Below are 23,967 nucleotides of genomic sequence, written 5' to 3'. Positions count from 1 at the left end.
AGAGTTAGTGAATTATTTAGAACTCAAGAAGGGGGAATGAGGAAGTCCGAAATGTTTAGATTTGAAGTTGTATAGTATGATTATTAATTTTGGTGTTTTTTTAAATCTTTTTTTCTTTCTGTTTTTCTATATTATTGTCATTTATATGTGAAGAACTCTGGGGAATAAGATTTGATGATATTGCTTTATATTTTCTGTATTTTTCTATTTTCTTTACTATGTAAAACCCAATAAAAATTATTTAAAAAAAATAAAGGAAAAAGAAAAGGAAAAAAACCCTCCCCATGACTTCCCTCAACTTCCCCTTCTGGTTCTTTAAATATTTATTACTTCTGCTTAATTTTTGTCTTATTTTTATGATCTTATACCTCAATACACTTAAATTCTTGTCACTTTTATACCAAATTTTCTTTCATCATTTCATCTTGCACTCAATTACATTCCATATTATTATTTCTTGACCTTTCAACTTATTTTCTTGCTTGCAAGTGTTTAGTCAAACCCCTGCTTGTATGTTTCCCATTGGGGCATCTGGTCAGCCACTGTGAGACCAAGATGCTGGAGGAGACTGGTCTTATCCAGCAGGCTCTTTTCATATTTTTAAAAACACATTAGAGAAAATTGCTTAGGTTAGATAAAATGTTGTTTCCCCTATTAGTTTCTACAGCCACAGCTGGCGCTGTAAGTCTCCAACCGTTTGACTCCATCCTCCTCCATTGTCTCCCGGTGAAGCTAGTGGAGATTACAAAGAGAACAGGACAGCATGAAAGCTATCCCTGGTCTCTGGTCCCCAGTGACTCAGCAGTGAAGGGGAGGTTCTCTGCACACCCTCAGAGGCACCCTTGCCTTTGCTCACCACGACCAACCTCGGCATTTGGAAGGAGCTCAGGGGACGGATTTACAGTACTGTATACTGAGTCCACCAGTCCATCTAGCTCTCAGTTGCCTGCACTGACGGGCAGCAGCCCTGCAGGGTCTCAGAGAGAGGACGCTGCCAGTCAGAGATGGAAGGAGGGACCTTCTGCATGGATGCCTACCACTGAGCATTGACACTGGAAAGTCGGCTCCAAAGGTTGCTCTCTTAGTGGTAGTGCAGGTCTGTTACTGAACAGGCATTAATTTGTTACGCGCCTCCCAGTTTCCTTCTGCAGCACAGCCTTCCTGGTTTTAGATTCCTCGGTCCTCGGTTTCCCTGACAACTCCTTCCACCGACAGATGCCCGAACACTCGGAGCCTACCCGTGCTGTTGTTTCCCTTCCGTGTGGCATTACCCCCCACCCTGATTTTCCTAGCTGTTTTTTCTTCTTCTTGGCATTCCTTTCATCTCAAAGGCATGAAAATCACACCCCCAAATTGGCATACTGCTTCTTAAAATCTTTAAATTGGGATTCTGCTCCCTTCTGAGTCACTGCCGCGGCTGCCCTGATACTCCTTCTCCCCTTCCTCCCCTTGCCCCAAATCCTGCCCCAAATTATATTCCATTTAATTATATACATTCACATCATCATTATCCACTATACCGCCCTGGCTCTTTAGAGCCAGTCGACTTCCTTCCCTCCCGCCTCATGGCTATCAAAATTCACCTTTATCTCATTGCATTTTGTACGTTTTCCAGTTCTGATTACACTCATTACAAAATGGCTCAAAATTTAAATAAATATAGAAAGGTGGAAAATTTCTCATTAAAAGTCTTCGGGCAACTCTGCTAGTGATGTTAGTTGCTTGCAACGATCTTTCAAATATCGTATCAATTTACTCCAGTCCTTTTGGAATACTTGATCATGCTGGTTTCAGATTTTTCCCGTCAGCTTCGCCAGTTCTGCGAAGTCCAACATTTTCTTCTCCTCTTCTTTCGTTGCTTCTTCTTGTTTCCATTTTGGGTCAAAACGAGTTCTTGCCGCAGTTGTTGCAGACATAAACAGTCTTTCATCTTCCCTTGGTATCTCTTCACCCACTAACCCCAAAAGAAAGGCTTCTGGTTTTTTAACAAAAAATTTTTTAAACCTTTTCTTTAACTCCTTATATACCATTTCCCAGAAAGCCTTTACCTCTTTACAAGTCCACCACGTGGTAGTAGAAGATACCTTCCCTTTCTTTATATTCCCAACACTCATTGGTTCTTGTCTTGTACATTTTAACCAGTTTTGCTGGTGTGAAATACCATCTCTACATCACTTCCATAACATTTTCTTTAAGTGCACTGCATGCAGTGAAATTAATGCCTTCCTGCCATGCGTTCATTCTCACCATCGTTGAAAGAAGAACCTGCATGATCAGGCCAGCATCCTGTTCTCACAGTGGCCAACCAGATGCCCAGCATAGGAGACCAGTGAGTAGGATTCAAACACAAGAGCAACTCTCCCCTCCTGTGGTTTCCAGGAACCAGCATTCAGAAGCATTGCTGCCTCCAACATGGAATGTCCTTGTAATGATTTAAATGGGTCTACTCTGGAGTATGGTTTAGTGGGACGCAAGCCCTATTTAGAATAGAATAGAATTGTAGAGTTGGAAGAGACCACAAGGGCCATCCAGTCCAACCCCCTGCCGAGCAGGAAACACCATCAAAGCATTCTTGACATATGCCTGTCAAGACCTTCAAAGAAGGAGACTCCACCACACTCCTTGGTAGCAAATTCCACTGCCGAACAGCTCTTACTGTCAGGAAGTTCTTTCTAATGTTGAGGTGGAATCTTCTTTCTTGTAGTTTGAATCCATTGCTCCGTGTCCACTTCTCTAGAGCAGCAGAAAACAACCTTTCTCCCTCCTCTATATGACATCCTTTTATATATTTGAACATGGCTATCATATCACCCCTTAACCTTCTCTTCTCCAGGCTAAACATACCCAGCTCCCTAAGCCGTTCCTCATAAGGCAGTTTCCAGGCCTTTGACCATTTTAGTTGCCCTCTTCTGGACACGTTCCAGTTTGTCAGTATCCTTCTTGAACTGTGGTGCCCAGAACTGGACACAGTACTCCAGGTGAGGTCTGACCAGAGCAGAATACAGTGGTACTATTACTTCCCTTGATCTAGATGCTATACTCCTATTGATGCAGCCCAGAATTGCATTGGCTTTTTGAGCTGCTGCATCACACTGCTGACTCATGTCAAGTTTGTGGTCTACCAAGACTCCTAGATCCTTTTCACATGTACTGTTCTCAAGCCAGGTGTCACCCATCCTGTATTTGTGCCTTTCATTATTTAACAGAGGAGCCTGATGAATAGTGGCTGGGGAGAATATTCCTAAATCTGGATGCTGGGGCAGCAAACCTCATCCCCAGGAGCCCCCCCCCCTTGCCTCAAAGGTGGGTATCCAGCAAATTCACACACCCTTGGGTGGACTGGCTCGTATGGGTCCCAGATTTTTGGGTCACAGGCCATTTAGAGTACTCTGAATTGATCCTGGAAGACGAGCATCCAGTGTAGCTTTTATGCTATGAACTGCCCTGAGATCTATGGATCAAGGGCGGTATAAGAATTTAATAAATAACAGCAGCAGTAAAGCTCTGCTAGCAGCAGAATGGGATAAAATCTGCAGGTAAAACTGGCTGCCGTAACCCAACTTCTTTCTGCCATAAAGGAACAGCGGAATTCTGCCTCCTGCATGAATTAAACTGAGACAGGAAACATAAGAACATAAGTGGAGACTGCTGGATCAGGCCAGTGTCCCATCTAGTCCAGCATCCTGATCTCACAGCGGCCAGCTAGACGCCTGTGGGAAAACTGCAAGCAGGATTCGAACACAAGAGCAACTCTCCACTCCTGTGGTTTCCAGCAACTGGCACCCAGTCCCATTTACTGGTGGGGATGGAGGGTTTGTGGTCCTGCAAACCGGCTCCCATCAGCTCTAGGCAGGACAGCCAATGAGCAGGGATACCGGGAGCATGCGTTCCAGCAGTTTTGGATACCTGAGGTTCCCCACCTCTGCTCTCTGGGGGCTCAGGAGACAGCTCCCGGGGCCAGATCCTTTCTCTAAGTGGAGATGGCATTGGAAATGGAACCTGGGCCTTCTGCATGCAGAGCAGGTGTCCTGCTCCTAAGCAATGGTGTCTTGCCAGGGGACCATTCATCCCCCCGCTTGAATGCAACAGCTAGAAAAGGGGGCAGATACCCCCATCCACTGGCTGTCTGGCATTCAGCACAATATATTTCCTCCCGAAGCCTTGCGAGCAAACACACACACACACAAAGGAAGGGAATGTGGGAGGCTGGGGTTGGACTTGCCTTTGATTTTGAGGGACAAGCGGCCCTTTGTTTCTGACCCCAGAAAGCTGGGAACTCGAGGCAATTCTTTTTAAATCTCTCCCTCCCTCTCTTTTGGGGAAGCAGGAGAAGAGAAGGGGGTGAACAGGGTTGTGAGAAGCCTTCAGCCGCCTTAACAACCCTCCCATGTGAATCTCGGCAAGATGTTTGCCCATCTCTCAGCAATCTTTGACGTCAGGGAGGGTTGCCAACTGTCCAGCTGCTTGCTGCTAGTGCAGCTTTTAAATCAGCTCAATTAGTAGAGGGCCTTGTTTCTCTCCACACTCTGAACGAGTTTCATTTTTCTTCTGCTTGTAATAATAATAATAATAAATATAATGCTTGAAAGCACAAGAGCTGGTGAGCCAGTGTGCTGTCTACAGGGCTGAATCAATACCTTAGGGGCCCTAAGCAATGAGAAGATTTTAGTAGCATCCATATGCACAGTGGTCCCTTGGTTCTCAAACGCCTTGGTACCCGAACAACTTGGAACGTGAACACTGCAAACCCGGAAGTAAGTGTTCCGGTTTGCAAACTTTTTCGGAAGCTGAACGTGCTCCGTTTTGAGTGCCACACTTCTGTTTTGAGTGTTACACTGAGGCCTGTCTGTTTTTGCTATTTATTTTGCGTTTTTGTTTTTGCAATTGTGTGGAACCCAGTTCAGCTACTGATTGAATGATTGTGTGACCGCAGTACATTGTTTATTGCTTTCATTTTATGGATCAGTGGTCTCGTTAGATAGTAAAATCCATGCCAAATCATGTTGAATTTTGCTGATGGGGTGGTTTTTTTGCCACCCCAAAGACCACATTGCATTTCTTTTTCTGAGCGTGGGTTTGAAACGGTTGATCGATAAGCCGCCTCGGGGGTCCCGTCTGCTTCAAGGATTCCATCAATAAACTCGAGAGCTGGTTCCCTCAGGTTTGGGGAAACGGATTGACGCTGATGGAACTCAAAGCCTCTTTATTAATCCCATTCCGCACCCCACATCTCCCTCGGATCCAGGTTCACAAAGAGACCTTCAGGCTGCCTCCCCTCAAAGTATTTCTCCTCCACACAGTGCAGCAAATAGCTCTAAGACAAATGCACATTATTCTCCTGTTGTGTTGCCCAGCAACCTTGGGCGCCTCGCTGGAACCCCCCATTTGGGTGATGTGGGGGAAATGAAATCTTTTCTGTGTCTCCTGGGCATCCAGGGCTTCAGAGTGATGTCACAGTTTCCACAGAAACATACAGGAGGTTTTTTTAAAAAAAAATTTTTAAAGCCCTAAACACTGTTCTTTTATTTATATGCATTTAAGCTCCCCTTTTCCCAAGGGGTGCTAGGGTGGGTTACAACACAGCTTATCAATGCAATGAATGAAGCCACGGGGGACAGTCTTGCCCAGGCAAACAGGGGGACAGGTCACAGACTTGTAGACTTGGAAGGGACCTCCAAGGGTCATGCAGTCCAACCCCCTGCAATGCGGGAATCTCAGCTAAAGCATCCCTGACAGATGGCCATCCAACCTCTGCTTAAAAACCTCCAAGGACGGAGAGGCCACCACCTTTCAAGGGAGACTATTCCATTGTTCAGTGGCTCTTACTGGCAGAAAATTTTTTCCCCATATGTTTCGTTGGAATCTCCTTTCTTGTAACTTGAAGCCATGGGTTCGAGTCCTATTCTCCAGAGCAGCAGAAAACAAGCTTGCTCCATCTTCTATGTAGAAGCCCTTGAGATATTTGAAGATGGCTATCCTATCTCCTCCTCTCAGTCTCCTCTTCTCCAGGCTAAACATCCCCAGCTCCTTCAACCGTTCCTCATCAGGCTTGGTTTCCAGACCGTTGATCATCTTGGTTGCCCTCCTCTGCGCACCTTCCAGCTTGTCAACTTAAATTGTGGTGCCCAGAATTGGACACAGGATTCCAGGTGTGGTCTGACCAGGGCAGAATAGAGTGGGCCTATTCCTTCCCTTGACCTGGACACTAGACCCCAAAAATTTTAAGCAATGTGGACTAAATTCCCTCTGGGATTGGGGCCCTGAAGCCTAAGCTTCATTCGTTTCATAGTAGATTTGCCCCTGCTCACGAGTTGTTGCAAGGACAAAATGGGGAGGCAAGAACCATGTATGCCACCTGGAGCTCCCTGCAATGAAGGTGGGATAGAAATCATCGTTATTTTTTAAAATTAAATTAAACTTTTCAGTTTTTGAAAGTAACTTTTACATTCAAATACAATTGATTTTATACATAAACAGGATTCTCTGACTCCTTAGACTCTGCTCCCCTGTGGCTTCCATAATACTTCCTTTTATACTGCATCTTATAATACTATCCAAATTTACATTCAAATTTCAATTTAAAACCACAAAACTATTACCTTACAAGTGTAATATTAACCCTGCCAACGTTTTAACTGGGTACATTGTTCTTTAAGATAATCTATCATTTTTTCCATTCTTTGTTAAATTTCTTATCATCCTGGTTTCTGTTTTTTTAATATATGACTTTTTTTTTACATTTTCCAACAATAACAAGAATAAAACAATGACAATAATAATAATAATAATAATAATAATAATAATTATTATTTATACCCCGCCCATCTGGCCGGGTTCCCCCAGCCACTCTGGGCGGCTTCCAACAAAACAGAAATTCTAAAATACAGAAATCCATCAAACATTAAAATACAGAAATCCATTAAACATTAAAAGCTTCCCTAAACAGGGCTGCCTTGAGATGCCTTCTAAAGGTCTGGTAATTGTTGTTCTCTTTGACCTCTAGTGGGAGGGCATTCCACAGGGTGGGTGCCACTACCGAGAAGGCCCTCTGCCTGGTTCCCTGTAACTTGGCTTCTCGTAGTGAGGGAACCGCCAGAAGGCCCTCGGAGCTGGACCTCAGTGTCCGGGCAGAACGATGGAGGTGGAGACGCTCCTTCAGGTATACCGGACCGAGGCCGTTTAGGGCTTTAAAGGTCAACACCAACACTTTGAATTGTGCTCGGAAACGTACTGGGAGCCAATGTAGGTCTTTCAGGACCGGTGTTATGTGGTCTCGGCGGCCGCTCCCAGTCACCAGTCTAGCTGCCGCATTCTGGATTAGTTGTAGTTTCCGGGTCACCTTCAAAGGTAGCCCCACGTAGAGCGCATTGCAGTAGTCCAAGCGAGAGATAACTAGAGCATGCACCACTCTGGAGAGACAGTCAGTGGGCAGGTAGGGACTCAGCCTGCGTACCAGATGGAGCTGATAAACAGCTGCCCTGGACACGGAGTTGACCTGTGCCTCCATGGACAGCTGTGAGTCTAAGATGACTCCCAGGCTGCGCACCTGGTCTTTCAGGGGCACAGTTACCCCATTCAGGACCAGGGAGTCCTCCACACCCGCCCGCCTCCTGTCCCCCACAAACAGTACTTCTGTCTTGTCAGGATTCAATCTCAATCTGTTAGCCGCCATCCATCCTCCAACCGCCTCCAAGCACTCACACAGGACCTTCACCGCCTTCACTGGTTCTGATTTAAAAGAGAGGTAGAGCTGGGTATCATCAGCATACTGATGGACACCCAGCCCAAACCCCCTGATGATCTCTCCCAGCGGCCGCATATAGATGTTAAAAAGCATGGGGGAGAGGACAGAACCCTGAGGCACCCCACAAGTGAGAGCCCAGGGGTCTGAACACTCATCCCCCACCACCACTTTCTGAACACGGCCCAGGAGGAAGGAGCGGAACCACTGCATGACAGTGCCCCCAGCTCCCAAGCCCTCTAGACGGTCCAGAAGGATGTTATGGTCGATGGTGTCAAAAGCCGCTGAGAGATCCAGCAGAACAAGGAAACAGCTCTTACCTTTGTCCCTAGCCCGCCGGAGATCATCGACCAGTGCGACCAAGGCAGTTTCAGTCCCATGATGAGGCCTGAATCCTGACTGGAAGGGATCCAAATGGTCCGCTTCTTCCAGGCGTGCCTGAAGTTGTTCAGCAACCACTCGCTCAATCACCTTGCCCAAGAATGGAAGATTTGAGACTGGGCGATAGTTGGCCATATTGGCCGGATCTAAAGATGGTTTTTTAAGAAGCGGTTTAATAACCGCCTCTTTCAGCGGGTCTGGGAAGGCTCCCTCACGGAGAGAAGCATTTACCAACCCGCGAAGCCCATCGCCCAGCCCTTCCCGGCTAGCTTTTATAAGCCAGGATGGGCAAGGATCAAGGAGACAGGTGGTTGGTTTCACTCGTCGAAGCAGCCTGTCCACATCCTCGGAGGTAACAGATTGAAATTGATCCCACAAAACTTGACTAGACAGGACTCTAGCACTCCCCTGCCCCGGCCCTGCTCCCACGGTGGAGTCTACCTCTTCCCGAATCTGAGCGACTTTATCTGCAAAAAACTTTGCAAAATCATTGCAGGAGATCATGTGGCCCGTACTGGGCCCGGATGGAGCAGGTGGTTCCGCTAAATTGCGAACCACCTGGAAGAGTCTCCTGCTGCTGTTTTCTGCAGATGCGATGGAGACGGTGAAGAAGGTCCTCTTCGCCGCCGCCATTGCCACTTGGTAGGCTCGAAGTTGAGCTCTAGCCCGTGTCCGGTCTGATTCAAAATGAGTTTTCCGCCACCGGCGCTCTAGCCGTCTCAATGACTGTTTCATCGCCCTCAGCGCCGGGGAAAACCACGGGGCTGTCCGGGCTCCATGCAATCTGAGAGGGCGCTTCGGAGCCAGACAGTCAATAGCGCTGGTTAACTCCGCATTCCAGCGGGCCACCAGGGAATCAGCTGAAAGGCCATCGACATGGGATAAAACATCCCCTACCACTCTCTGGAAGCCAATTGGATCCATTAAGTAGTGGGGGCGGACCATCCGAATCGGTCCCACCTCCCTGCAGAGGGGAAGGGTTGTGGAGAAGTCCAGTTGCACCAGAAAGTGATCTGACCATGGCACTTCTTTTCAAAACAAAGCAAAACAAATTGACTTCCCCCCTAGTCCCTTCCTTGGTTCTATTGTTTGTCAACATACCACATGTCTATTGTAAAACAATAAACCATTTAAATTACTTCTTGTCCGCTCATAATTTCATGACAAGTAGTTTTACAACCCTGCTAATGTATCAACCTGTGTACATTGCTTCTGTATATATGCAATAAAGTCCTTCCAATCTTCCTTAAATTTGTTATCATCTCTTCCTCTTAGTTTCATTGTAAATTTTGCCATTTCAGCATATTCCATTAATTTGATTTGCCATTCTCCTTTAACTGGGACACCTTCTTCCTTCCAATGTTGTGCTAATAATGTTCGTGCGGCCGTAGTTGCACACATAAATAAGTTTTGGTTTCTGATTATCCCTGCCAATTTTGACATTTCGGCATAGTCCATCATCTTGATTTTCCATTCTTCTCTGGTCTTCCTTCCATCTCTGGGCAAAAAAACACCCTTGCAGCTTCTGTCACGCAAATAGTCTTTTCAAGTCCTTTGGTATTTCATCACCTATAATTCCTAATAGAAAAGCTTCTGGTTTTTCCACAAAGGTTATCTTGAACATTTTTTTTTCCAACTCATTATATATCATTTCCCAGCAAGCTTTTGTTATTTTGCATGTCCACCACATGTGTTAGAATGTGCCTTCTTTTTATTTACATTTCCAACATATATTGGTAGTGGTTCTATACATTTTTGCTAACCTCATAGGTGTTAAGTGCCAATAGCACATAATTTTCATATAGTTTTCTTTCAACGTACAGCATGCTTCCCTCCATAACTTTTCTCAAGATGAAAATTGTATATTGTAGCCAATGTCCTTTGCCCATATTTGTTAAAATTCTCAGTTGCTCTCTCTTCGCCACAGCAACTCAAAGCAACTTACTGTATTTTAAGCAAAGAAACCAAACATATACATAAATTACAACCAGCAAATTTAACAATAAATAAATATTAGTTATAAGAACTGACTTAAATAAAATTGGTATTTTATTACTATTAATATTATTAGTGATTGTTTTTCACGAGGGTGGGCAAAGAATCCATTTTAGTGGGATTTTTAAAAATAAAAAAATCATTTATACTTTGCAGATATGTTCATTTCACTGACTTTACCATTATTTTGACATTTCAAAACTTGACGTCCTTCCCTCTCTTTTCTGTGGTTCCTTAAATTTATTTTTAATATCTTCTGCATATCCAAATTCAGTTAACTTACTCATTTATTTACCTTTAAATATATACTCTTATGTAACTGAAGGTTATTACAATAATCCCACCAATGTTTTTATCTGTTTACAATTTGTCAGTAAATATTCAATAAACCATTTCCACTCTTTTATAAAAAAAGTTTGTTATCTTGATTTCTTATTCTTCTTGTAGGTGTTGCCATTTCTGCATAGTTTTTGTATCCATCATTCTAGGGAGATTCGGACTGTTACTGGGAAGAATGCATCCTTTCCCTCTTGCAGACCGACCTGTTTGCTGAACTTCTGCTTCTCTTATCCATCTCTCCTCCTTCAAGGTTTATGAACCACAGAGTGCCCCCCAACCGGAGATACCAGCCCACAGAATATGAACATGCAGCCAATTGCGCCACACATGCTGTGAGTTGTTATTATTATTATTATTATTATTATTATTATTATTATTATTATTATTAAATTTGTTTACAACTCTTCATCCATAGATCTCGGGTGGTTCACAGCATAAAATTACAATATCAAATGCACAGAATGCATGATAAAAGCAAGAACAGATACAAACCAATAGCATTCCCTCCATCATTTCTCAGAGAACAATAGGGACATTCTATTCCCCATCGGGAAGCTCCTCCCACGTTTGATGACACAGACGTCATCTACCTATCGGCATCGGTCACCTTCAGCCAATGACAACCTCTCTGCCTCGCCTACCTCGCAGGGTTGTTGTAAAAGAAAAATGTGCGAGGGAAGGGACTGTGTGCAACTCCTTCCGCAGATAAATGGAACGGGATAGAATTTTAGCAGTAAGCTGCTTTGAGTCTCTGTCAGGGGTAAAGGCAGAGTTGTCATATTTCAAAAAGTAAAAAACCAGGACGACCCTTTGGAGACCCCCAGAATTGTTGAGATTTTCTTTTTGACAAACCCCAAAATTCTTGAGAGTAAATCCTATGCAGAACTCAGTAGTGGGCCTGAGCAGAAAGGCTTCCTGTTGCAGTGTAAGGCTGCCTCGTCTTGACCCAGTTACCTGGGAGTAAGCTCTATGGAATACAGTGGGACCAATTCTGAGTAGACAGTGTAAAGCTCAGTTTACAATAAAGGAATAAACACTGCCTGTGTTTCCTAAGAAATGGCTGGCTGTGGAAGCATTGCAATGAAAGGATTTCAAGTGGATGGGTGACCTTCAAAATGAAAGGAAAGGCTCCATATGGCAGCTTCACCATTTCCTTCATTTCGTGCGGAGATTTTATCTTCAGTATAAACAGGACTTTGTTCTTGCACCTACACACACATACTCCGCTTTTAATTGTTCTCAGAGATGTGGAGGGGAGGAAAAAGGAAAAGCGGGACATCCTGGGATGGAATCAGCAATCAGGACGGCTTCTGTAAATCCGGGACTCTCCCTGGAAAACCGGGACACTCGGAGGGTATGAGCTGTGAATGGCCTGCAGAATCTAAGTCTGTAAGGGGGAACGATTTGAAAAACGAAACATTGGGGAAAGGTTACATGAGAAATCTCCACCTCCATCATTCTGCCCGGGCACTGAGGTCCAGCACCGAGGGCCTTCTGGCGGTTCCCTCGTTGCGAGAAGCCAAGTTGCAGGGAACTAGGCAGAGGGCCTTCCCGGTGGTGGCGCCTGCCCTGTGGAACGCCCTCCCAACAGATGTCAAAGAGGGAAACAACTACCAGACTTTTAGAAGACATCTGAAGGCAGCCCTGTTCAGGGAGGCTTTTAATGTTTAATAGATTGTTGTGTTTTATTTTTCTGTTGGAAGCTGCCCAGAGTGGCTGGGGAGACCCGGCCAGATGGGCGGGGTATAAATAATAAATTATTATTATTATTATTATTATTATTATTATTATTATTATTATTATTATTATTGTGGCCAGATCAAGGGGGCGTAAAGACCTTTCCTTCCCTCTCCTTCCCTCTCAGTTCTGGATCATTCCCAGCATCCTGGGCAGCTCCATCCTCCACGTCCTTTCGGACAACCCCTGGGAGACCATCTCCGCCTGGATCTACGGCTTTGGGCTGTCTGGATTGTTCATCGTCTCCACCATCTTCCACACCATCTCCTGGAAGAAGAGCCACTTGAGGTGACTCTGGCATCTGCTGCGCAAGGGTGGGCGATGATGGCAATGGAGCTCGCTTGCCCTCTGGCTCTCCAGCTTCTGGCAGCAAGCAGGGAGCCCACCTTGGCCTCTTGTTCTCCATCCTAGGATGGCATAGCAGCCGGCCAGGATGTGGGAATGTTCAGGCTATAACTTAGCAGAGTTTTACATTCCCCTTTTAAACGCACAGCAGATAGCTGGTTGCAGGCTTGTTTACGTTCCTGGTAAGTCCCCATATATCCTTCTTAAAAGAATAAACACGCCACAATCTTGTTTAAAGTATATAAAAGAAGTTTACTCACATCATCAGTTCACAGTTGGATCCCAGAAGGCAGACTTAGTTACAAAGTATATACATGTGGATCTATCCCATATGGGGATAGATATCCCAACAGAGCAATTCTAGCTAAAAGCTGCTCCAACGACGGAGGAGTGAAAGAGAGAGCTTTTCCTCCGTGCCTTGTCCTTTTGTTATCTGGACAGGTAAGGTCACACCCACCTCTAGTCACTTGCAAGAGGAAGGATGCTCCAGGCCAGGAGGAAACAGGATGTTTTTGACTGGCTGTACCAAACATTCCCCTGCATGTCCACTCTAGGAAAACAAAGAATGTTGTACTTGACTGCTACTTATGTATTATATCCCACACAGGTGAGGTGAGGAAAGGCCAGCCCATATGTCTCCATGGCAACTCATTTGGACATGCAAATGGTGGCACTTGACTGGCTGGCTAAGGAACTTGCCTAGCTGGTTTCCTCTTAATGTAGCCTCACCTACACACTTAGCTGATAAGTATCCCGTTTTTCGCGGGAAACCCCCGGATTTCAATCCATTTCCCGCTCTTCGCCAGAATGGAGAAAAATCCTGGAAATCCCCCGGATTTCCTACCTGCCAGGGAGCCTCCATTTTGGGTGCTGCTCCGACCATGTGTGGGCACTGGAAATAGGGCAGAGCAGCACCGGAAGTCACTTCTATGCATGCCCGACGGCCATCTTGGTGGTGGCTGCATGGCGGCGGCCGTCACCAAGATGGCCACCGCCATGCGGCCACCACCAAAATGGCCGCTGGGCATGTGTAGAAGTGACTTCCGGTGTCGCTCTGCCCTATTTCCGGCACCCACACATGGTCAGAGCGGTCCCGGAAGTTGCTTCTACGCAACTTCTGGTGCCACACCACTGCTGATCCCGCATTTTTCAGCGGGAGGCTTGGCAGGTATGCCTACACAGGATCAGAGGTTTGGAAGGGACCCCTAGGTATCATCCAGACTGACCCCACCACACACCAGTATGAAACAGTGTTCTCTCTCTCTCTCTCTCTCTCTCTCTCTCTCTCTCTCTCTCTCTCTCTCTCTCCCTGCAGGACTGTGGAACATTGCCTGCACATGTTTGACAGAATGGTCATCTACTTCTTCATAGCTGCCTCCTACGCCCCTTGGTGAGTTCTCGCGAGCTGTCTACCCAGCCTTTCAGAAATTCAGAGTGCTGGTTTCGACCTATAAAGCCTTAAACGGCTCAGGACCACAATACCTCAAGGACCGCCTCTCCCCATAGGAACCTACCCAGACCCTGAGATCATCTTCTGAGGTCCTCCTTCATGTGCCTCCTCCTCGAGGGGTCCAGAGGGTGGCAACACGACAACGGGGCCTTTTCTGCAGTGGCTCCCCGTCTGTGGAATGCTCTCCCCAGGGAAGTTCACCTGGCGCCTTCATTATGCACCTTTAGGTGCCAAGCAAAAATGTCCCTTTTCAACCAGGCCCTTGGCTGACCTAAATGGGGGGGGGGTTGTGTGTGGGAGGGGTGTTATTGGGTTGTTGTTTTTATTTTGATTATGTATTTTGTGGTTTTATATTTTTATTTTATTCTGTGAACCGCCCTGAGACTTCTGGGAATAGGGCAGAATAATAATAATAATAATAATAATAATAATAATAATAATAATATCCATAAGTGAGCATAGCAGTCCCACGTCCCTCCTCTCTTGCTGTTCTGGAATTGTGTGTTTCCTTGTCTGTGTTTGTCTCTTTCTCTTCCCCTTTCCAGGCTCCTGTTTCTCTCAAGCACTCAATGGTCTCTGTTCTTCTCCCAGGCTGAATCTGCGGGAGCTGGGACCCTGGGCTTCCCACATGCGCTGGATCATTTGGATCATGGCCTCCGTTGGGACCATCTATGTTTTCTTTTTCCATGAACGGTGAGTCGAAACCTCGATAGCCCCCCCCCCAAGGGCGCTGAGCTCCAACAAGAAGGGTGGAGGCACAGTGACACAGGGCAGAAGTCCTTTGCACGCAGAAGGTCCCAGGTATCTTCACGTGGCGCAGAGTTAACCTGCGGAACTCCTTCCCACATGAGGCAATGATGGCCACCATCTTAGATGCCTTTAAAAGAAGATTCATGGATTAGGCTATTGATGGCTACCAACCACGATGTCTAGGCTTGGAGGCAGCAATGCTTCTGAATAACAGGTGCTGGGAGCCACAGGAGGGAAGAGGGGTCTTGTGTTCGAGTCCTGCTTGCGGGTTTCCCATAAGGGGCATCTGGCTGGCCACTGGGAGAACAGGATGCTGGACTAGATGGGCTATGGGCCTGATCCAGCAGGCTCTCCTTATGTTCTTAAAAACACATTAGGTAAAAATACAGTGGTAGTATAATAATATGGGACCCAGGTTAAACCACAGAGTCTAGAGCTTGCTGATCAGAAGGTTGGCGGTTCGAATCCCTGCAATGGGGTGAGCTCCCGTTGCTCGGTCCCAGCTCCTGCCCACCTAGCAGTTCGAAAGCACATCAAAGTGCAAGTAGATAAATAGTTACTGCTCTGGCGGGAAGGTAAACGGTGTTTCCGTGCACTGCTCTGGTTCGCCAGAAGCAGCTTTGTCATGCTGGCCACATGACCCGGAAGCTGTCTGCGGACAAACGCCGGCTCCCTCAGCCTATAGAGCGAGATGAGTGCCACAACCCCAGAGTCGGACACGACTGGACCTGATAGTCAGGGGCCCCTTTACCTTTAGTATAATAATAAATTGTGAAACAGCAAATGTAAGGGTTTCGAAATACCTTTTCACATTAGTAGTTGAAAAGCGGAGTTTAGCTCTGGGGAAATCGACCCGGTCAGTAGTACTGGGTCTGTACTGGGGTCCCTACCCCACAGATGAAGGAACTAGCAATCTAACAAGGCAAACCATGTGTGGCTAAACCCTTATGCTCATCGATCTACGGCTGGCGCAAAGTTGGCTTACAGCACCCCCTCGTGGAATGAAACACTTTTCACAAGCCCAGATTTTTGTCCCTTATGTACGCCTCCTGTTTTTAATTGCGGGGAAATTATGGAAAATTAAACCCGGATTCCTCGTGAATGAATCCAGCCTGAATCATTTGCATCGCAAAAGAAGTTGCTTTCCTTTCTTGCAGATACAAGCTGGTGGAACTGGTATGCTATGTCATCATGGGGTTCCTGCCTGCGGTGGTCATTCTCTCCATGGTACGTTACGAGTGTCCCAGGGGGTGGGGTCCTGTGTGAGTGCCTGGAGGCGGTTGGAGGATGGATGGCGGCTAACAGATTGAGGTTGAATCCTGACAAGACAGAAGTACTGTTTGTGGGGGACAGGAGGCGGGCAGGTGTGGAGGATTCCCTGTTCCTGAATGGGGTAACTGTGCCCCTGAAGGACCAGGTGCGCAGCCTGGGAGTCATTTTGGACTCACAGCTGTCCATGGAGGCACAAGTTAATTCTGTGTCCAGGGCAGCTGTCTATCAGCTCCATCTGGTACGCAGGCTGAGACCCTACCTGCCTGCAGACTGTCTCGCCAGAGTGGTGCATGCTCTAGTTATCTCTCGCTTGGACTACTGCAATGCGCTCTACGTGGGGCTACCTTTGAAGGTCACTCGGAAACTACAACTAATCCAGAATGTGGCAGCTAGACTGGTGACTGGGAGCGGCCGCCGAGACCACATAACACCGGTCTTGAAAGATCTACATTGGCTCCCAGTACGTTTCCTAGCACAATTCAAAGAGTTGGTGCTGACCTTTAAAGCCCTAAACGGCCTCGGTCCAGTATACCTGAAGGAGCGTCTCCACCTCCATCATTCTGCCTGGACACTGAGGTCCAGCACCGAGGGCCTTCTGGCGGTTCCCTCGTTGCGAGAAGCCAAGTTGCAGGGAACTAGGCAGAGGGCCTTCTCGGTGGTGGCACCTACCCTGTGGAATGCCCTCCCACTAGAGGTCAAAAAGGAAAACAACTACCAGACTTTTAGAAGACCTCTGAAGGCAGCCCTGTTCAGGGAGGCTTTTAATGTTTAATAGATTATTGTGTTTTATTTTTCTGTTAGAAGCCGCCCAGAGTGGCTGGGGAAACCCAGCCAGATGGGCGGGGTATAAATAATAAATTATTATTATTATTATTATTATTATTATTATTATTATTATTATGGGGGTGGAGTGCAGTGCACTGATTTTGCACTTATGGCCCTGTCCTTGCATTTCGAGCAGGGGGCAGGGGAATAACAATATTATAATAATAAAAAAATATTATTTATACCACACCCACCTGCCTGGGTTTCCCCAGCCACTCTGGGCAGCTTCCAACAAAAGATTAAAAATACATTAAAATGTCACACATTAAAAAACTTCCCTATACAGGGTTGCCTTCAGATGTCTTCTAAAAGTCAGGTGGTTGTTTATTTCCTTGACATCTGATGGGAGGGCGTTCCACAGGGCGGGAGCCACCACCAAGAAGGCCCTCTGCCTGGTTCCCTGTAACCTCACTTCTCGCCAGAAGGCCATCGGAGCTTCAAGGTCAGCACCAACACTTTGAATTGTGCTCAGAAACATAGGGAGAATGGCGGGATATAAGCACATTAGATGAATAAGATTCACGTTACGTGGGGCTGAGAGTCCTGCGTTTTTCCTCGTAACGTCTAGCACCCACCAAAGGTGGGTACCCAGGGGTGGCCTGTTCTGTTTTGCCACCTGAGGCAAAATGGGAACAGCCTCCCTCACTTGCCAGCATCACATGAATGTGCTGGTAGCTTCCATGACAAGATCTCATAAGAGTTCCCCAAAATTTCATGGGGTTCTTGAGGGATCTTGCCTGAACCCCATGAAATGGGGCCGCCACTTCTCATTTCTCCATACCCTCCAACATTTATCTGATAAAAATAGGGACATCCTATTCCATAATAATAATAATAATAATAATAATAATAATATTTATACCCCGCCCATCTGACTGGGTCGTCTCAGCCACCCTGGGAGGCTGCCAACATACAGTTGTACCTTGGAACGGAATCCGTTCCAGAAGTCTGTTCGACTTCCAAAACGTTCGGAAAGCAGAGCACGGCTTCTGATTGGCTGCAGGAGCTTCCTGCAGCCAATCAGAAGCCGCGGAAGCCCCGTCAGACATTCGGCTTCTAAAAATAATTCGCAAACTGGAACAGTCACTTCCGGGTTTGTGACCTTCGGGAGCCAAAACGTTTGAGGACTAAGCAGTTCGAAAGCCAAGGTACGACTGTATATAAAAACACAATAAAACATTAAGCATTTAAAAAAACTTCCCTATATAGTGCTGCCTTTAGATGTCTTCTAAAGGCTGTGAATTGATCTCCTCGGCTCAGGGAGCCACATAACTCCATACCCTCCGATGAAAATAAGGACATCCTAAGGAAAAGGGGGACATTCTGGGGTCAAATCAGAAACTGGGACGGCTTCTGTAAATCTGGGACCGTCCCTGGGAAATAGGGGCGCTTGGAGGGGCTTGTGGCTTTGCTCCCTGGATTCCGCCACCTGATCACTGATCGCTGGCCTTTCTTTCTGCTTGGCTGCCGCAGCCCAACACGGACGGCCTTTCGGAGCTGGTGACTGGTGGGTTTTTCTACTGCTTGGGCACCGTCTTCTTCAAGAGCGACGGGCGCATCCCCTTCGCCCATGCCATCTGGCACCTTTTCGTGGCGCTTGGAGCTGGCACCCACTATTACGCCATCTGGAGATACCTCTATCGGCCAAGCGATGTCGAGGCAGAAACCTCCAGGTAGACAGGTGCCTTAAGAAGAAGGATTTGGAGGTACCAGCAATTTGGGGGGTGGGCCTTCCAACAGACTCTCGTCCTTTGGTTCGCCCTTGGGAGGCATGGACCTGTGCTGATTCCTCCTTCTCCTGATGGGAGGTGGTGGTCTTTAGTATTATTTCCTTGGCCAAACTTGCCCAAGCCCCAAGGGTTGTTTTTTTCTATTCTTATTTTTTATAAATCAGTGTTTTTAGGCAAGGGTTTTGTAATGAAGCGAACAATTAATGGATATTCTTGAAAAGGCAAGGGGGGAGGGAGATAAACAGGCCTCTCTCTGGAGGAACTTGGAAGTGTCTGTCCTCGTGGTCCTAAGTGTTCGTTGACACAAACTGGTAGCAAGGAAACCAAATAGGAAGCTGGCAGGAGATTTACATTAATACCAGTCAGCAGAGAACCCATCATAACTGACTGGTTGTAGTCTCATTTCCTACAAACACACAAAAATCTGCCCCTCCCTTGCTGGCTGCAATTGGCTTAGCTGCTGTGATGTCACAGCATGGACAATCAAGGGCCAGACAGTCAAATGCTTAGGCTAGTTTTTTTTGGAAGCCACAGAATCTGAATCTCCAACTTTTGTCTGGACGTTGCGGACTTGGAAATGACATCTTCAGCCGAGCCGTTTCCACACCTTTCGATGGAAACAGGATTGTTTCCCTTGGCGACTTCTGAATGTGACGAATGACCACAGGAAAAGATGCGAATGGGCTAAGAATCTGTTGCCCGTCAGTCGCAGGATGCGGTCATAAATACATTGCCTATTGGTTCCCGCAGTGTCCTAAAATGCTCAACCTGCTTCTAATAGGCAGGGGATGAAATGATATGCCCTTTTGGATTGCATGAACTCAGATGACAGGACCACTTGGGAAAGCCGTCTGTACATAGAAAATGAGTTTGTCAGGAGGAAAAAAGTGCTGTGCCTGGCTTCCTCCTTGACAGGCTTTGTTTCTATGTGCAGGGATAGGGAGCAACATTCCATCATTGGAAGGAGCACAGCCCTGAGCCGCTTCCCACCACTAGGAAAACCAAGCCTTAATTTTAAGATTTTACAAAAATGAAAAAGTCATCATTCTATATAGCCTCGTGGTTGGAGAGGTCATGGTCTTTAGCCTAGGGGCAAGAGGGTCCCTGGCTCAGTTCCCTGGTTCAACCTCCAGTTAGAAAAAGGATACCAGCTGATGGGAAGGACAGCCAGACGGGGCAGATGAACTGAGAGTCCGATGAGATAGAAAGAAGCTTCATTCGGGGTAGCAGGAGCAATTTCTACAAAAGGCTGTCTGGGATAGAAGCAGAACTTCCCTGGAATTTAATCCTGCAAGGATTGAAACTGAGAAATTGAGGTTCAGGTAGGTCGCCATGTTGGTCCGACACAGTTGAAATAAATTAAACAATTAAAATATTGTCCACTAGCACCTTAGAGACCAACTAGGGTTGTTCTGGGTATAAGGTTTCGTGTGCATGCACACTTCTTCAGAAATTGAGGGTTTGGCTTGGCAGCTGTTAAAAAGCACCAGCGCTGTGCCGTTAGTTCCTACCAGCCAAAGTTAGGGTGGGATCTCGAAGTCATCAAATCTCAGACACTCTTGCCATTCCTTTCAAAGGCCTGGAAATGATGCGTTATGAGGAATGGCTTAGGGAGCTGGGTATGTTTAGCCTGGAGAAGGTTAAGGGGTGATATGAGAGCCATGTTCAAATATATAAAAGGATGCCATATAGAGGAGGGAGAAAGATTGTTTTCTGCTGCTCCAGAGAAGCGGACACGGAGCAATGGATTCAGACTACAAGAAAAAAGATTCCACCTCAACATTAGGAAGAACTTCCTGACAGTAAGAGCTGTTCGGCAGTGGAATTTGCTGCCAAGGAGTGTGGTGGAGTCTCCTTCTTTGGAGGTCTTTAAGCAGAGGCTTGACAGGCATATGTCAAGAATGCTTTGATGGTGTTTCCTGCTTGGCAGGGGGTTGGACTGGATGGCCCTTGTGGTCTCTTTCAACTCTATGATCCTATGATTCTTTCGTTCGACAATTCCTTGTGGAAGAGCTAACAGAATATCTGGCAGGGAAAGAAAGAAAGAAAGAAAGGAAGGAAGGAAGGAAGGAAGGAAGGAAGGAAGGAAGGAAGGAAGGAAGGAAGGAAGGAAGGAAGGAAGGAAAAGACCTAATGCATTTCAGAGCTGCAGCTCACTTTAAGGTACTTTGAATCAAGCCATGAAAACTGCAGAGCAATGTGTTAAAAGCTTCTGGGGTCCAGAAGGGATCTGCCCCCCCCCTTCACTGCAAAAGGGAAAGAGAGAGATCCTGTTTCATAGTCATCTCAGCCCATTTTAACTGACCTTTATCTAATCTTAGGCCCCATCCGCACTATTCTTTTAAAGCAGTATTATCCCCCTTTAAGCTGTCATGGCTTTCCCCAGAGAATCCTGGGAACTCTAGTTTGTTAAGGGTGCTGAGAATTGTTGAGTGACCCCTGGACCCCTCCGAGAGCTACAATTCCCAGAGTTCCCTCGGAAGAGGGATGGATTGTTAAAGCAACTCTGGGAATTGGAGCTCCGGGAGAAGAACAGGGGTCGCCCAACAATTCTCAGCAGCCTTAACAAACTACAACTCCCAGGATATTTTGGGTGAAGCCATGACTGCTTAAAATGTCACGTTTGGTGCAGAGGGGGCCTTCATCAGATGGCACTGAAATTCCACAGGAAATTCAGCAAAACGAGAAATTTCAATGTTCTTTGAAATTCAGGTCTTTTCAAATTCTGTTTCCAAAATAGTAGAGGAATACCTTTTTTAAAAAATGCCAATAACTTATACTTTTAGCTCTTACTGACTAAATGGAAGGCAATAATGTTAAAATGTAAACAGACTAAATATCTAGACACTAGCCCCCCCCCCCATGCACACACACATCCAACATAACTGGGACACGTGGAGAGGCTGGAGAATCAAATGTGCTTTTTAAATTGTTACTCAAATGGTTGCAGAATTGCTAGCCTTTCTCTTTCAAAGGACCAAATGCCGAGTCCAGATAGCTGCTCCTTCCCCATGAAGGATCTCAGGCAAAGGCACGTGGAGAGCATAAGAAGTGGCCTGCTGGATCAGGCCAATGGCTCACCTGGTCTAGCATCCTGCTCTCCCAGGGGACAACCAGATGACCCAGTGGGAGACACAGGATTTGAGCGCAAGAGCAGCCCTCTCTGGCTCTCCCCTCCTGTGGCTTCAGGCAACTGGCATTACTGCCCCCAACTGTGTGGGGGAATGATCAGGGTGGCAGGAGAGGATATATTGTTTATTATCATCCTTCCTAACTGGCGCTAGCAAGTTCCTTTATGTAGCAGAGTTACATTCCCCTTTTTATATGCACAGCAGATAGCTGGTTGCAGGCTCGTGTGAGCCTCTAATTCAGTCTGTCTCAGCAGAATATTAAAATACAACAATTCATCAAATATTAAAAGCTTCCCTAAACAGGGCTGTCTTCTAAAAGTCTGATTAAAGGTGCTTTTTTTCTTTTTAAAAAAAGTTTAGGGGTACTCTCATTTTGACTCAAGAAAATCACCATTTTATAGTTCAAATTGGGGAAAATAAATACAGTAAATGGACCAAAGGCTGCCATCGGGGGTAGCAATGGAACTGATTCTCCTGTTAGATTCACAAACCATGCCCCAATTTCAAAGGTCTGGGAAGATGGGAGTTGTAGTCCAAAATTATCTGGAGGGCGCCAGGTTGGGACAGGCATCTGATCTATGGTTCCCCCACTTCTACAAACCTTCTCCTTGCGCAAATCCAGACAACCTTGGATTTCCCAAAGTCTCCGATTTTTCTGGTTGTTTTTATGCTTTGTAAGATCTTCCTGTCGTAAAATCAGCAGTGGGGCAGCTGTTACAATCGTCCTAAATGTTTTCTACTAACTTTTCATACAAATTTGTAACTTCAGAGAAGAATGTCTGTGAACGAAACTGCGGATGAGATACAGACACACAGGGAAACGGGGGTGGGTGGAGAACCCAACTGTTTTAAAACCACTTGTCTCTTGTTAAAATCAGTATCTTGTAGTTAACACAGTGTTATTTAATATGGATTGTACTAAAGATCATGTTAGGGCAGACTGTTTCTCGTGGAATAAGATTTGGAAATAATAATAATAATTAAAGATGCCTTGTTTGCCGTTGTCTCTTTGTCCTTCCATTTTGGGGAAGGGGTTTGGGCTTCCGACCTTGGGCCATTTTGGGGATGGGAAGGGCAAGTCATTGGAACAAAGCCTGTGACCAGTGAAAGCCACTTTCCCCAAACTTCCAGATGTTTTGAACTCCGCCTTCCATCAACCACCGCGACCACAACAGCTGGACTGAAGAAATTCCCATTTTAGGGAAGGGGGTTGGGCTAGGTGACCCTTGGGATCCCTTCCAACTCTGAAATTCTGTGATTCTAGAGAGGGTGAAATCCTGGAGAAGGCAACACTGGGTCAGGCCTCTGTGGGTTCAGCCCAGCAAGGCAGAGGGAGGCAGTGGCCTCAAGGGGCTGATTTTGGGAGCCAAGAAAGAGAAATAATTGCTTTGTTTTTAAAGGTTTTTTTATTTGCCTCAGGTGTCCAAATACCTCGGTTGGCCTCAGGGACAACGGACCCTGAATTGGTGTGCTGTTTGCTTCTCTGCCCCAGGCACCAAAACACGACCCTGAAATGTCTCCGGGGGGGGGGGGGGCTGTTTGTGTGTCATGTTTTAAAATGATTCACATGTGTCCAATTTTTTTAAAAAAAAATCTGCATTCTCTCATCCAATCCTGCTGCCGTAATAGAGCAGCCCAGGGGTAGGCTGCCACTTCTGCATTGCCACAAAGGAGAGCAGATTTGCATCACATTTGCATATGCTAATTTGCATCTCTAGATGCACAAACCTACCACTTCAATTCTGCACCCCATGACGGGGTCCTGGGAGGCTCTTACCAAGCAATGGCAAAGTAAGAAGAGTCTGCCAGATCAGGCCCATGGCCCATCGAGTCCAGCATCCTGTTCTCCCAGTGGCCCACCAGTTGCCCCAATGGGAAGCCAGCAAGCAGGACCCGAGTGCGAGAACCCTCTCTCCTCCTGTGGTTTCCAGCAGCTGGCGCTCAGAAGTGTGGTTGCGTCTGGCCGTGGAGGCAGAGAACAGCTCTTGTGACTAGTAGCCATGAATCGCCTCAGCTCCTCCATGAATTAGTTTAATCCTCTTTCAAAGCCATCCAAGTGGGCGACACTCCCTGCCTCCTGTGGGAGGGAGTTCCACAGTTTATCTGTTCATTGCATGAAAAAGGGCTTTCTCTTATCCGCCCTGAATCTTCCAACACTCAGTTTCATTGGATGCCCACAGAAGGGGCACTTGGGCCTAGGCACCATTCCCATTTCCCATAATGCCCCCCACCATTCTTCTTCTTCTTTGGCGATCCCTCATAGCCGAGGAA

The 23,967-nt window shown here is 46.5% G+C and overlaps 1 protein-coding gene across 2 annotated transcripts in view; it reads left to right on the top strand.

The window, feature by feature from the left end:
- MMD2 (monocyte to macrophage differentiation associated 2) overlaps positions 1–22,700 on the top strand; it is a 37,231-nt gene extending 14,531 nt beyond the window's left edge. For both annotated transcript variants that reach the window (XM_088656728.1, XM_088656729.1), the window contains exons 2-7: positions 10,707–10,788; positions 12,321–12,481; positions 13,854–13,928; positions 14,580–14,681; positions 15,896–15,965; positions 18,309–22,700. In XM_088656728.1, the coding sequence (XP_088512854.1) occupies positions 10,707–10,788; positions 12,321–12,481; positions 13,854–13,928; positions 14,580–14,681; positions 15,896–15,965; positions 18,309–18,512 (694 nt within the window). In that variant the 3' untranslated portion in view covers positions 18,513–22,700. The remainder of the gene's footprint in view (positions 1–10,706; positions 10,789–12,320; positions 12,482–13,853; positions 13,929–14,579; positions 14,682–15,895; positions 15,966–18,308) is intronic.
- Positions 22,701–23,967: the final 1,267 nt, after the last annotated feature.

This window comes from Zootoca vivipara, chromosome 13 (genome assembly GCF_965207765.1).
Source record: "Zootoca vivipara chromosome 13, rZooViv2.hap1.1, whole genome shotgun sequence".
Lineage (NCBI taxonomy): Eukaryota > Metazoa > Chordata > Lepidosauria > Squamata > Lacertidae > Zootoca > Zootoca vivipara.
Note: the sequence above shows the minus strand (reverse complement) of the source record. Positions and strands in the feature narration are given on the sequence as shown.